The sequence below is a fragment of the Homarus americanus genome, unplaced genomic scaffold, assembly GCF_018991925.1.
Source record: "Homarus americanus isolate GMGI-L3 unplaced genomic scaffold, GMGI_Hamer_2.0 scaffold2539, whole genome shotgun sequence".
In the NCBI taxonomy this organism is placed as follows: Eukaryota; Metazoa; Arthropoda; class Malacostraca; order Decapoda; family Nephropidae; genus Homarus; species Homarus americanus.
This window is the reverse complement of record NW_024725489.1, coordinates 3,407,425-3,422,653: the sequence shown is the minus strand read 5'-3', so window position 1 is coordinate 3,422,653 and position 15,229 is coordinate 3,407,425. Positions and strand designations below refer to the sequence as shown.

General features: G+C 34.5%; 1 protein-coding gene across 2 annotated transcripts in view; it reads right to left on the bottom strand.

The window, feature by feature from the left end:
• Positions 1-15,229, bottom strand: part of LOC121864995 (exportin-T-like) — a 53,074-nt gene that overhangs the window by 24,016 nt on the left and 13,829 nt on the right. For both annotated transcript variants that reach the window (XM_042364260.1, XM_042364261.1), the window contains exons 2-10: positions 14,875-15,017; positions 12,042-12,158; positions 11,087-11,206; positions 9,880-10,041; positions 7,424-7,540; positions 6,707-6,807; positions 5,498-5,666; positions 1,636-1,715; positions 177-318 (exon numbers count right to left, since the gene is read on the bottom strand). In XM_042364260.1, coding sequence (XP_042220194.1) covers positions 177-318; positions 1,636-1,715; positions 5,498-5,666; positions 6,707-6,807; positions 7,424-7,540; positions 9,880-10,041; positions 11,087-11,206; positions 12,042-12,158; positions 14,875-14,934 — 1,068 coding nt within the window. In that variant the 5' untranslated portion in view covers positions 14,935-15,017. The remainder of the gene's footprint in view (positions 1-176; positions 319-1,635; positions 1,716-5,497; positions 5,667-6,706; positions 6,808-7,423; positions 7,541-9,879; positions 10,042-11,086; positions 11,207-12,041; positions 12,159-14,874; positions 15,018-15,229) is intronic.

The following is a 15,229-nucleotide window of genomic DNA, read 5'->3' as shown; positions in this document are numbered from 1 at the left end:
CATATCAAGTGAAAATAATAGTTATATTTGGATTAAACTTTTGGGACTCATAAACTTTATTCCATTTTTACTAGGAGACCAATTCATTTAGAATAAAATGCTATTCACAATCCAGTGATTAGGAACTTAATCCACAGATTGGACAGATTTTGTTGCATGTGTACGGCTACCCTTACCTGGATGTAATCCCGAGCAAAGTCAAACACTGCTGCAGATATATCATCATAATCACTGGCCATAAAAGTTAGGAGCAGTGTAACTTTGTTTTCTACAGCTAGTCGTACCATTTCCCTTTTGGTATTGTCTTTTTTTTCTAATCTGCAAAAAAAAAAGAAAATTAAATGGAATAAAGTGCTAATACAATAAATTGTTAAACCATGTCCTGCAATGCGCTAACTCCCCCTTGATGAAAACATTTACATGTATCCCTCGCTCAATGAGAGTTCAAGATACGAAGATTCGTTTATACGAATTTCCCAAATTAACACTTCTTTTTCAATAAACAAATATTCAAATCGCGCACCCCCGGGAGTCAGCTGAGGAGGTCATCTTGGAGATGGGCCGACGTATTCTCGCTCAAAGATCACAACAAATGCCCCTCCCTCTCGCATTTTTCCCCAACCTGCAGCTTTTACTCCGCCATTTCCCACCACTTGTGCCGAGCCCTGACTGCCCGCCATTCAGTTCATTTGTTTTAATTCACAGCCGAGGGTGGTGGGGTGCTTATTTAAGTGTTATACTTATAGTCAGATAGACAGCCAGCCAAATCATAGATGTGTGTACTAATGCAATTTTTTTGTTTAAAGAAGTAATTGGACCTGTAGGCATCAAGAAAATGATGGGTACCACCCTTGGACTGCAAGACCCAATCAAGACATACAGGGGGCAGTTTAATTTTGTAGTGATGCACCAATGGTAAGTTTACTGTACTGTATGTATAGACATTTTGAGATATTTTGCTTTCACTAGATTTAATTTCTGATGAGGCTTTATCTGAAGAAGAAATGCTAACTTATCCATTTAAAATTTTATTCTTTCCACTGATATCAGATCAAACTCTGGGAGACTAACACATCAGCATTTCCAGTCAAATATTTTGAATCAGAGTCTTACCACTGCTCCATCTGGCGATCCTGTGAGCTATGATAAATCAAACACTACTGTACATGTATTTTATTTTTAGCCTAGTTTACCAATCATAAATCTTAATACAGTATAATTATGTACAGTATGTTACTGTAATTATATGTCTTTATAAACTGACCAGGTCTGGTAGGAGAATCCCTGAGATGTCTGTGTCAGCACCTCAGAATTTTCCCATGATGAGAAAAATTACGAAAATAACGAGAAACTTTTCGTACCTTCGGATTTTTCTTACGTAAACTGAATACAGGGGTGGAGTTTGGAAATGTAACTTCAGATTTTCGTAAACCAAATCTTCGTAAATAGGAGACGTCCTTTATTTTACTCACCTAGAATAGTAGTCTTCCATTAAAAAGAGATTGTTCAATTTTCTATTTATTCAATCAAATTGTTCTCAAAACATGCAAGAGTAAAACTGATAAGTGTATGAAGGAAAATGAAACCAGTGATATTTACTTGAATGATAAAATATAACATATTGAAGAAACTTACTTCTGCCACGCCAGAATGAGCTGAACTCCAATCCCATTGATGAGTCGAGCAAGCTTAACAAGGAAGTCGGAGTCGTCATCCTGTAGATGATTAATTAGTCATAAAAAACTTGGATGACCACTGCTAATATTTCGTGGCTGTTTTAGGCCTCTTCTATCTGCTTATTATCTACTCTTATTTCATACATATTTATAGTCTTCCACTCTCCTAAACTAATGCCTTTACTCTATCATAATTATAGAATATTCAGGAACTAATTCTCTTTACTGTAATACTTCTACAGGTACTTTGTTCATTAATGCTTACAGAAAATTCCTTCCGTAACATGTACTGTACAGTATTCCAAATCTACAAATAAAGAATCCTGATACAGGTATACTGTATATGTTCTGATACACCAAATCACTCCAGCTCCACTTTCAACTTAACAAATTTCTTAATCCACTATATTGTACAGTAATCACTATCATTATCAATATCTTACAATTAGGTTTCAGCCTAAATGTCAATCCAGCATACCTGTATATCTTAACAATAATAAAATGCATGATATGATGGTAAAAGTACATCAGGTAGGACAAAAAAAAAAACTGTAAAAAAAAAAAATTCAAAATCAATACCTGGTAAATACTTTAGCATAGTGTACTTGGAAAGCTGACACTTAATCAAGACGGTATTTCATTCCACCTCAAAAATGTAATTTTACATTAAATTTCCTGAAATCCTTAATAAAATAAAATGGGATTTACAGAAACTGAAAAAAACATACAGATAGAATATAAAACTGGAACTCAAATAAATTTCTGACACTGTTGGAAGGACTTGAAGAACAAGAACCTGATAACCAAAATTCAGTACAATTACAGAAAAGTTATTAGGGTATGAAAAAAACAACAACTTTTCAGACCAGTCAAACTGAAAATGACTAGACCATAAATGGAAAGAAGTAAACAGATCAAAGTAAGCGACATTCATAAAGCAATTCACATATAAATAAAAAGGGAATGATGACAGGATGAACAAATTTTTCTCAAAAACGTATGTAAGAAGATAGTGGCTGATGACAGGAGCCATAACTGCTAGGAAAAGTAGAAAAAGTTTAGAATGATAAAAGAAATGAACCAAAAATGAAATACATAAATTGGGTGGGATATTAAAAAGTAAATGATGATAATATTACATGTGATGCAGAGAAAAGTATAAAGAGGTGGGCAGAGTAAGAGAAGAACTGTGTACACTGATATAGCTGAGGTAAAAACTGAAAAAGTCGGGCTACTAATTTGGGATTCAGAAGTTGAGACGAACAAAATGAAGAAGAATTCTAAATCATAAAAACAAGATTGGGATTTTATGCATGACAAAAACATTTAATTCTTATCTAATAAACGGAAGACCTTCACAGTGATATAAAAAACTAAAAAAATGTGTTACTGTATTACTAGAAATGGAACTTAAGGGTGTAACCAGTTTAAGATAATTAGTTTAATAAGTAATACATGCATTTTATTAAACAATTCTAAATAGGATAAAAACTGGAACAGACAATTAATTACAGTACAGTAACCCTCACTTTACGCGGTTAATGTAACCCGGAGGGTCCCGCGTAAAGTGAGAAACGCGTAAAGTGAATAACATAACATATGGGATTAATTGAAATGGAGTCCGGGCCGATCCCCAAACTCCACTTTTTGACGAGTTGTGAAGATGGTATGCACACACAATTAATAATTAAGAGAAATATCAATAATATTAGGTTTTTATGTAGGGGATGGGCGGTTGGTTCCGAGGCAGAGGGCAGATTATTGGCCCTACCTGTACTTGTATCATTGTATCACTATCCTCCACAGCTTGCAGGGCCTCTTTGTCAAACTCCCCAAAGTCCATATAAGTCCATATCCTCACCATAATTATCACTATCACTGACTTGTGTGGTTGAAGAACTGGTAATGTTTTGATGACTGGGCGACCTTGTGCGCACCATAGCTTACACAACATGGCGGATGGCGGGAGGTTTGGATCTAAAAGTTCTTCGTCGAATTACTTCAAATTTTAACGCCACTTTCTTCATGCTATTCTCCTGCATGGGACCAAGTTTTAAGGCTAAGTGGCACCCTGTCTATGTGGGGTAGACAACAGTTATGTGTCTGGCTCAGTAAGTGAGAGGTGTGTGTGTTCCGGTCGTGATTTAAAAATGGCTACCGTGGCATTTGCGCCACTATCTCCAAATATTTATTACTTACGATCACGATATTTATTCTTATGAAGTGATACAGTGAAGTGTATTGAAACATTTACAGCTCCTCCCTGACTTACGACCTACTCGGCTTACGTCCACCTGCACTTACGACCTGCCTGTCGTACCAAAATTTGGTCAAATTACGTATTTTTGAGTCCCAAAGTCAGTACAGACAAAATTTTCATCTGTAATTCACTTTAAAATGGCTGGCAAGCTTAAAAGTGAGTGTTTTGTGGTGCTGAGAAGAAAAAGAGACCCCCATTTTATATTTTCTATGTATTATTTAAGCATTTCCGACTTACGACCTGGATGTCGGTCCCTAACCCCATCGTAAGTCGGGGAGCAGCTGTATAATGAAATATTGAAATATTTTTTAATTTGTGAGACATTGGTGCAATGGCCACATGGCCAAGTGGATGTTATCTCCAAATATTTATAAGTTATAACCTTGATATTTATTCTTATGATAAAGTGGTGTGTATTGAAATATATACTGTATAATGAAATAGTGAAAGATTTTAGGAATTTATGAGACATTGGTGAAACGGCTACTCATAATACAGTCGCACAAAAGTATGTTGTAATATATAGGCCTAGCTTTGAAAAATAATAAGTGATAGTGAAAAAATGTAGTGCAGTAGAGGCATGCATATGGTGAATTATAATGAATATATTGTGCTTATTTGATAGGTATTCAAAAGGCTATTGCCATTTTCGTGCATATGCCAAGGCCGACCTCGTCTGAGTGTTAAGTGGAAATATTATTGCTAAAATTAAAATTTGTGTCACAGAAACTTCTAACTGGTCTATTTCTCTTCCTCAGTATGTGTAAAGTAAAAGTCCTTAATAAAAAAAAATGCTTTCGAAAAAAAAAAAAAAAATGTATAAACATTTTGGCGACTGCACACCCAACCACCATTTTATTTTACTTTTTATTCTGTAACTCCGTTATTTTTTAAACTCTCTTTTTTCTGATTACACCATTGTCTTCCTCATGATTGACTCTTTCTTACCATGTGCATTTTATACTGACTGATGCAATGATGTGGGTACAGCATGAAGAGGAATCAACAGTAAACTCTCACTTTTCACTACCTCGCCAAAATGGCTTTTATTTTTATTTTGTTTTACTTTTGAGGATTTCATGCAATTTCCAGTATTTTTTATGTAGGAAGGCATCATTTGAATAAATATTTGACAATATCTTAGCCACGAATATCGCTCGGGAAAAAATTATCTCCTCCGCAATTTCTGGTCATTTTACGCTTTCAAATGTGGTCCTGACACAGGCTCGTTCAATAAATTCGGCTGATCCCGAGAGGGTTAATGGGTAATATTGTGGGTAGAAGGAACAGGGTCAATGCTAGGTCTGCGGTATACTTTAACCAGCACATAAAGCCAGCCTCCCCAGCTGAATTCCGGGGTGCACGATTTGAATTTTTGCTCAGACCAAAACTGGTATAAGTGAGGGATTTTTTGTTAAATAAGAAAAAGGTATTAAATTAGAAAATTAATTTCAAGTGATTTTTTACATATTGAATGTTAATAAGTGAGGATGCCTGTACTGCATGCTTCTTCCTCATTCATGATGGTATAAAAAAGGAAAAGGTACTGTACTGTACTTACATCTACTGGTTTTAAGACACCTGCTTGATCCAACACTGTGACAAAAGACTCTATAAGTTGGGTTTTGGTGACAGGGTCCATGCCTTTTGTGATGATTTCATGGATACAGTCAGCAGCAGCTTCCCGAATTAGAGCCTCCTTAAGGTGATCCACCAGTTTACACACAAATCTAGAATTTATATATTTATTCCAGGATAATAAATTTAGACAATATAAAAACACTATATCAGGAGAAACAAAATTGGGGGTATTTCAAAGTGCTGAATATAATCAGAATGGTTATAAATGTAACTGAAAATATGAAGAGTGATCGGTATTTACATGTCTGAAATTTGTATGAAACAAGCTGAAGAGAAAAAGAGAGGTGTGTTGGAGGTAAGAGAGGAGAGTTTAATCTGAAGAGTCCTTCTCAATTCAGGATGATATCTGCAGTCACTAACCACTACTTTGATAAAAAAAATTTTTGATTATCAAGAAACAATATCTTAATCAAGCCTTGTTCATTAATATCTTGTTTTATTACTTACAATAGGCTAAACATTAAGTTAGTGACTAGTGATGGGTTGCTTTACACTGTTTCCTCAAAATACTGTTAATATTTTCATACTAAAGAAAATGTATACTGAATGTAGTTATGTAAAATTTCTTATGAAAACTAACTACAGCTACTCCTCGACTTACGACCTACTCGACTTACGACCACCTGGACATACGACCGCCTCAGTCGTACCCAAATTTTGTCAAATTACGTATTTTCGAATCCCGACGTTAGTGATTGCGCTATGTACTGACAAAATTTTCGTTTGTAATTCACTTTAAAATGGCTGGCACGCTTAAAAGTGAGAGTTTTGTGGTGCCGAGAAGAAAAAGAGACACCCAATTTAGATTTTCTATGTATTATTTAAGCATTTTCGACTTACGACCCGGATTTGAGTCCCTAACCCCGTCGGAAGTCGAGGAGCAGCTGTACTGTATACTGTATATCTTCACCAGCAGAAAGGACCTACTGAACAAGAGTGAAAGTATTTACTCCATTTATGTTACAAACGGTTTAAAACCATAAAGAAAAAACATTTCACAACATATCACATTGTATTACTGTACATGTATTAAGCCATTTCTATATTAAGTAAGAAAATAATATTATGGATTTAACTAACAGTTTATACTAAAAATTATCTTCAACATGTCTGATGAGAGGCAACTCACCTGTCATTTGCAATCAGCGATATATCAATCCAGGCGATGTAGGCACCAATCACGTCATGGCATTGACACACCAGCTCCGGGTGAGATTTGTCATACTTAACCTAGAAATAATTCTTACTTTTAGTGTCTTAAAAAAACAAAAACAAATTTCTTATAACAATGTGTAGACAAAGTCTTTACATCAAAGACAATACAGTATGCAGAGATATTCTGGTGAAGATATGTTTGTGGTATTTATGGATCAAAATTAAAGCATTTAATACAGAAGAGAGAAAGAAATGTGGAATATTCTTAAAATATATGGAGCATATGGGAAATTGTTGAATGCTGTCCTAATTTCTTACAAGAGTGAAACATAAATCAGAGTACCGTATGTTGAGATGAGAAAAAATAGTTTGGCAAAGTTTGGTTAAAAAGATGTGTGAACTACAGAGGATTTATTGAAAATATTTTTAAACATGCCTACTCTTGTATTTACAAAATTGATTTATGGAAGAGTGACACTTAACACATTTATCTATCAATATACAGTATCAACAAATCAGGGAAGAAACAGTGTCACTATTTTCTTTGACATGAAACCTTGAGCAATTCAATTGCAATCACTTCTATATTTGTTTACAAACACACATTTTTCCTACTTACCGGTTTTAACACATTAATTAGGTTTAACAAATAGTAAGTAATTTAAAACAAAGATTAAATTATTTCACTTACTAAAATGTCATACCAGGAATTTGTCAAATCAACAACACAGTGTTCTCTCATGGTATCCTTAATCCTGCTATTACGATCAGTTTCTGCTTGACTATGTATAATTTCTCGATCAACAACCTGAAAGAACAAAATTTAAAATGCTTTAACACAAATTCATATCGTCAACAACTAGATAAAGTAGGTTAGGTATCTAGAGACCAGCAACCTATTTTTTCATATGTAAACCTGAATATCAATGGGAAGATTCTTAAAAGGATGAATCTACATCTCCTCAATAAATACTTTCTCACCCACCAAAGAGGGAAGGTGCAGATGAAGGGAGAGATGTTCCCTCATAAAGTGACTGGTAGACAATGACAATATATATATACAGTATAGTCTTCATTTACGCGGTCAATTGAATCCGTGGAGGACCGCATAAAACGAGAAACGCGAAAACGAAATAACAGAACATATGGGATTAATTGAAATAGAGACTGGGCCGATCCCGAAACTACACTTTTTCCAACACAATACGTATGTTGTAGTAAAAATAATATCTTAATTTTATGATGGTATGCTCACACAATTATTATTAAAGAGAAATACAATCGCCGGTTAATGTCCATTCAAATAATGGACTCAACTCCCCCCCCCCCTTCCCACGCTCGCTGGCTCCTCCCTCTCTGAGAAATGTTTGGGTGGAAACACTAGGTTTTTAGGTTTAGTAATAAATAATACCTCACACTATGGTTAGGATAATATAATTGACATTGCTGGATTCCTTGCAAGACTGTGAATAATTTGAATATAAACGTCATAAATTTTGCACATAAGATAAAATTTTTGCTCTCTCTAATAAAATTGTTAAATTAGATCTAAAATTTATATGTCTAATGCAAATTTTAGGATGTTTATATTTAAATTAATCACCATCTTATGAGAATTCCAGCAATGTAAATTATATTCTGGCCGGGTAATTTCTATGAATTTTATGAGCTAAAAACAAATCTCTTCAGTAAATAAACAAATTATACTTCACCAGACACTATCTTTCAATCAAAATACCCCACCTCCCGCTCCCCCCCTCTTCCCACGCTTGCTGACTCCCTCCCTACCAGAGAAAAGTTTGGGGAAAAACACTAGGCTTACAGGTTTAGTAATAAATAATACCTCAGACTAAAGTTAGGATAATATAATTGACATTGCTGGATTCCTTGCAAGACTGCGAATAATTTGAATATAAACGTCATGTATTTTGCACAAAAGATAAAATTTTTGCTCTCTAATAAAATTCTTAAATTAGATCTAAAATTTGTATGTCTAATGCAAATTTTAGGTTGTTTATATTTAAATTGATCACCATCTTATAAGAATTCCAGCAATGTAAATTATATTCTGACCGGGTAATTTCTATGACGGGTTTCAATCATTCCCTTCAACTTGCCCGTCACCTGAACGTCCTTAATTAAGGCGTTTACAAATATACAGTATAGTCTCGATTTATGCAGATTTGGTTTACGCGTTTGGTCATTTACGCGGCACCTTACCAGACTGACAATTTTTATTTACACGGTTCATTCCATCATTTACGCGGGAAGCAGCACGGGCAGGGTGTGCACAAGGTCGCCCAGCTGAAGATATTTGTCTTTAGCTCATAAAATTCATAGAAATTACCTGGCCAGAATATAATTTACATTGCTGGAATTCTTATATGATGGTGATTAATTTAAATATAAACAACCTAAAATTTGCATTAGACATACAAATTTTAGATCTAATTTAGGAATTTTATTAGAGAGAGCAAAAATTTTATATTTTGTGCAAATTGTATGACGTTTATATTCAAATTATTCGCAGTCTTCCAAGGAATCCAGCAATGTCAATTATATTATCCTAACCATAGTGTGAGGTATTATTTACTACTTAACCTAAAAACCTAGTGTTTTCACCCAAACATTTCTCAGGGAGGGAGGAGAGCCAGCAAGCATGGGAAGGGGGGGGGGGGGTTGAGTCCATTATTTGAATGAACATTAACCTGCGACTGTATTTCTCTTAAATATTAATTGTGTGTGCATACCATCATAAAATTAAGATGTTATTTTTACTACAACGTACGTATTGTGTCGGAAAAAGTGTAGTTTGGGGGTCGGCCCAGTCTCTATTTCAATTAATCCCATATGTTCTGTTATTTCGTTTACGCATTTCTTGTTTTACGCGGACCTCAACGGGTTCAATTGACCGCGTAAATGAAGACTATACTGTACAGTATTTTGCATTTACACTTTCTATTACCATTCATCAAATTGCATCAAAAGCATAAATAGTGAATTCTGACTTAATTTACACAATTCTACTAGAGCACATAAAAAGTAAATCGGACTCATTTTACTGAATCGTGATGTATTTACATTCATCAGATGCAATCAACAAACAATTCTAATCAGTAAAAAAGTAAACCATTGAACTCAGCTTACCTCGCCATCAATGGCAAGAAGTATCCTTAGGTACAGATCAACAGCATGTGATCCCAGTTGAAGCATGGACAAAAGGTCAGCTATGAATGTTGGCCAACGAGAAGGGTAATCCACCACAAACATCAACGACAATAACTGAGCCGTTTTATTCTGGATAAATACCTGAAAATTCAATATTACTGTACTGCTATTCACCTTCAGTAAGCTTTAAATACTGAATATAAAATCTGAGTCAGGAATATACACTATACCCTCATTAATTGGTCAAAAAATGGGCTCTGGGTCACTTAAATAACCTAAACATCTGAATTAACCAAATTAAGACAGGCATGCACACACAGGAGACCTACGAAGGTCTACTATCATAAATAATGTATAAGAACATAAAATAAAGGAACTACTAAAGTGCAAGAGGCTGAAAAGGTAGTGAGAAGTGAGCAAGTTTTAGCCAGGCGAGCGGGCGGGGATATCCTGCACACGGCACCACCGGGCTAATGCATAACAATGATGTCATCCGCTGGGGCATTTAAACATAAGTAAATTTTGTGTCAGTTCTGAAGGGGGTAATTGGGGGCTATTTGAGCATATAAAAGAAAAGTGGATCATGGGGGTTCATAACACTATACAGCTGGACCACCAAGGGGTTGAAGTAAGTGGTAACATTTAGGAAGAGGGTTAGTGCTATTAACATTTACCGTAAAGTCCGTATCAGATTGCATTGATGAGCAACACTGGATATTTCATTTATACTCTTTGGATTTTATCACATTCCAACCCCAACTGTCATGTGGTATAACTCCATAACTATGGGGTACTGACACTATGGTCATAGAGTCTTTATACTTATGTAGTTATCAGGAATACACTCCTGAGGTATGAAATGTATTTCCAAAACACCCTTTATATATATTTTTCATTATTTTCTGTGACATGATAACATCCATTTTCCTGAAGACTACATCTGACTGCAATACCTCCTACACCACCAGGACCATGATATCACCTCATCTTGTTTGCTTTGATATTTTTTATTACAAGTCTACCATAATTTTCTAAATTAATATTGTGTGTCTACTGAATAAACATATTATAGCATTGTTTGATAAATTGGTTGGGCCACATATACAATATTTCCTAAGAAATCAGAAGCTTAGTGCTATAATTTACTACAATCCTATGATCAGTAAACTATCATGTTGTGACTCACTTTTTCAGGCTCACTGGTCATGCAGAGAGTTGTCATCCATTGTGAAAGATGTTGCCTGAAGAGAGTCTGTTCTTCAGGAATAGAATTCATGTAGCGAGTGCGGGCATAATGCTCAAGAACCTAAAAAGAAAAGCACCATCTCTTTATAGTTATATACCCGGTACTGCACAGATAAAACTGCACTTATTATGATGACAACTTTTAAACTGCTCCCATTTCTCTTTCAACTCCACATAGATTTTCATAGCCAGGTTAACAGAACTTCACATTTCTAATCCAACCATGAAGATGAATTAGCTATTTAAATAGCTGACATAACAGTTTGCTTTAATTATTTCATGTTATTAGTGCTACAGGACCTTATACAGTAGTAGTGAAAAGGCTCTTTTTTACTTGTTTCAATGTATTGTAGAGTATCTTGAACATGGATAAAAATCAATTAACCAGGTGAATAAAAAAATATAATTTAAATAAATCCTAACCCTGCCTAAAGATTTCCTTCTTTTCAAACTACCTACAGTATTTTCAATTGCCATCATGTCTCAGCACATATATCTGTTTCTCTCTCCCTGACAATAATTTTTGGCACTTCATATTCAACCCCAAATACCATCCACTTTCCTGTTTAAATTCCCCATCAACAATCCAGGTCGACCTAAAACATCTCTATCCTACTCAATTTCTTAATCCCTGGGGCTTAAGACTCACATTAACTAATCACCTAAACCCTACTTCTAGTCTGATATACATTTCATCATTAATCTGTACTACTCCACCTTCTCTTACTCTTTAAGGCTGCCCTAACTCTAAGGCCTTCACACTTACCAACACAGTAAATTTCTCATTTGCCCTAGAGCTCTGTTTCACTTAAGACTTAATTTTATTTTGTATAAACAATTTAATTTCTAGCTGGGTAATACAAGGCATAGCATGGATTAAATTGCAAGTTACAGACCTGCAAGCATACAAACTTGACTTTCTCATCGAGGGAAGAACCACCAGATGTAAGTGTCGCGCCACACAGCTGCCAGCCGTCTGAGCTTTCACGCAATTGTTGTAGATAGTCAAGGGCCTGTATAAAATAGAGAAGATAAAAAAACAATACTGTACTAATATCACAGGTAAAATAACATATAAACCAAATAACATATAATAAGTAACTTGGCTTAAGACACCTCTATTCAGGAGTACATCTGCATAGAAAATGGTTCATAAAACACTGATGATGATACTGTATATACAGTACAGTACAGTACATATAGTACTGTATTGTACATTGAATACTCAATAATTCGATATCTTAGAATAATTCATTATTTTTTTTAGGTATACCCAGTAGTTGGCGAGAAGATTTTGTGACGTTTGAAAAAAAAAAAAATTTATATACAGTATTACCTCGCTTTACACATTTACGATTTCTCATTTACGCGGTACCTTGCCAGAACCAGACTTTCACTTTCCGCTGAAGTATAATTTTTTTTTTATTTTGCTCATAAATTTCATACAAATTACCCGGCCAGAATATAATTTACATTGCTGGAATTCTTACAATATGATGATCATTTTGAATATAAACATCATGGATTTTGCATTAGACATACAAATTTTAGATCTAAAGTAATAATTTTGTTTACACAAAGCAAATATTTTATATTTTGTGCAAAATATATGAAGTTTACATTCAAAATATTCCCTGACCTGCAAGGAATCTAGAAATGTCAATTATATTATCCTAACTTTAGTCTGAGGTATTATTTATTACTAAACGTTAAAATCTAGTGTTTCACCCAAACATTTCTCAGAGAGGTAGGAGCTAGTGAGCTGGGAAGAGAGGGGGGGGGATTTGAGTCCATTATTTGAATGGACATTAACCTGGCGACTGTATTTCTCTTAAATATTAATTGTGTGAGCATACCATCATAAAATTTAGATGTTATTTTTACTACAACATAGGTATTGTGTCGGAAAAAGTGGAGTTTGGGGGTCAGGGCCAGTCTCTATTGGAATTAATCCCATATGTTCTGTTGTTCATTTACGCGGTTTCATTTTCCGCGGTACCCTGTGGGTTCAATTGACCGCGTAAATCGGGGTACTACTGTATGTATGTATATATGTATATATGTGTATATATATATATATATATATATATATATATATATATATATATATATATATATATATATATATATATATATATATATATATATATATATATATATATATATATATATATATATATATATTGAATTAGCCCACAAATTTCAAATAACTAACATGACTCCACCAAAAAAAAAAATCATCTATACATTTCAGTTTTTTAATGGTTCAAAAGTGAAATGAAATAGGATTTAAACAGCGCAAGGTGGCTTTGATAAATTCATTCGAGGTTTGGTGTTGGGTTAACAACTCGATAAAAGTCAGTCAGATTGTGAACAGTATGGTTGCTCACTGTGGGTCTCACCTCTTCCTCCTCTTCACTTATAGTGTCCCTGCTCCATTAGGTTAGGTATTGTATATTGTAATTGATTTAATTGTAGGCTTAATAGTATTATGCTGTGTTGATGGGTAAATTTTCATACTGAGCAAACCTGTTATTTAGTTATCATTAATGTTTTCTAGAATGCAATGTAAAGAGTTTAACTTAATTACATCAAGTTATTTTACTCTTTGGTTTTGGTTCACCCATACTTGAGATTGACAAGTCTTTGAAAAGTTTCATGGTAAATAATTATCTTAATCGTGAATCCAATAGAAGTAAGAGTACAGTAAAGCCTCGGATAACAACGATTCGTCCAACAACTTTTCGTATTTGAAACCCTAGATAATTTAGGACCCAATTCAGTTTACATCCTTATTTCATTAGTATTTGAAACCCTAAATAATTTAGGACCCAATTCAGTTTATATCCTTATTTCATTCATATTTACGACAAAAATATAATAAAAATGAATAAAATTACATTTTCATATAAATAATAACTAAATCCCGATACGTATTATATAAAAAAAAAATGAAGAGCACCTTGCACAAAGAAGCTGCCTTGCTAATGAGTGGTAAACAACAGTGAGCTTGGCGGGCCTTTTGTTTTCACATATCTGGAACAGGAACTGAAAAAACTCTCAGGTTTCTTACAGCAGTTTTGCATCCCTATTCAACATGAGCAAGAGAGCAAGTGATGGTAAGTGTTGTTTCAAAAGCTAATAGAAAGTGTCTAAGCTTAGCCGAGAAACTAGATGTGTTAAAACGATAAGAAAAAGGTGAGAGGTCTATGGATATTATATGGAACAAGCAATGAACATATTTTCTGAAGTGGATCCATTAACAGAACAAAGCTTAAATTAAATACTAAATGCAAATGACTGCTACATAAAAATGCATAATGAGAAAAGAAAGCAGCTGTGCAAGGTTCTTTCGAGAGCTTTATTATTCGAAGGCCTAAACCATCAACTTCAGCTACACCATCAAATTCGGCATCATAAGCAGCTTCAAAATCAATCCAGGTTCAGTAACAGTTTCAGCAACAGCTTTATGGAAAGCTACAGCTTCAGCCAGAGTTGAACCTGATGACTTCGTCATCTGAGTAAAAACTTGCACAATATTCATTGGCTGTCCTTATGTTTTAGACTTTACCACCATTGGTGAATAGAATTTTAGTTTTACATTCGTAAATATTATTCAAAACATATATGAAAAGTAAATAAGTGTTGCTTTCATATTCATATGTTGAGAAATGACGATATGTTTTCACATGTACAGTATAGTACAGTAGTGTCAAAAGCATTTCTTACCCTTGTGTGTTGCTGTTGGTTATCTGGAGCCCAAAGCCCTTGAAGCATCTGGGCATCCATGGTCCTTAAGAGGCCAGCACAAGGGTTATGTCCAACTGAGCCCACCTCCTCACAGACCTCACGGGTAGTTATAGCGCCACAATCTGGGAAATAATATAATTCACAAACTTCATTACAATTCAATCCTAAAAACAGCTTCCACTCCTCCTATTGCTAGAAGGAAGCTGATTACTTTATAAGTCAAATTAAATGTACTGTAACTTCAGAAAGGTGATGGACTGATACTGATAATTCAATGAGCTTAGCTGCATCTAGAGTACAGTACTATGTACAGTAACACTGAATGAGAAGCATA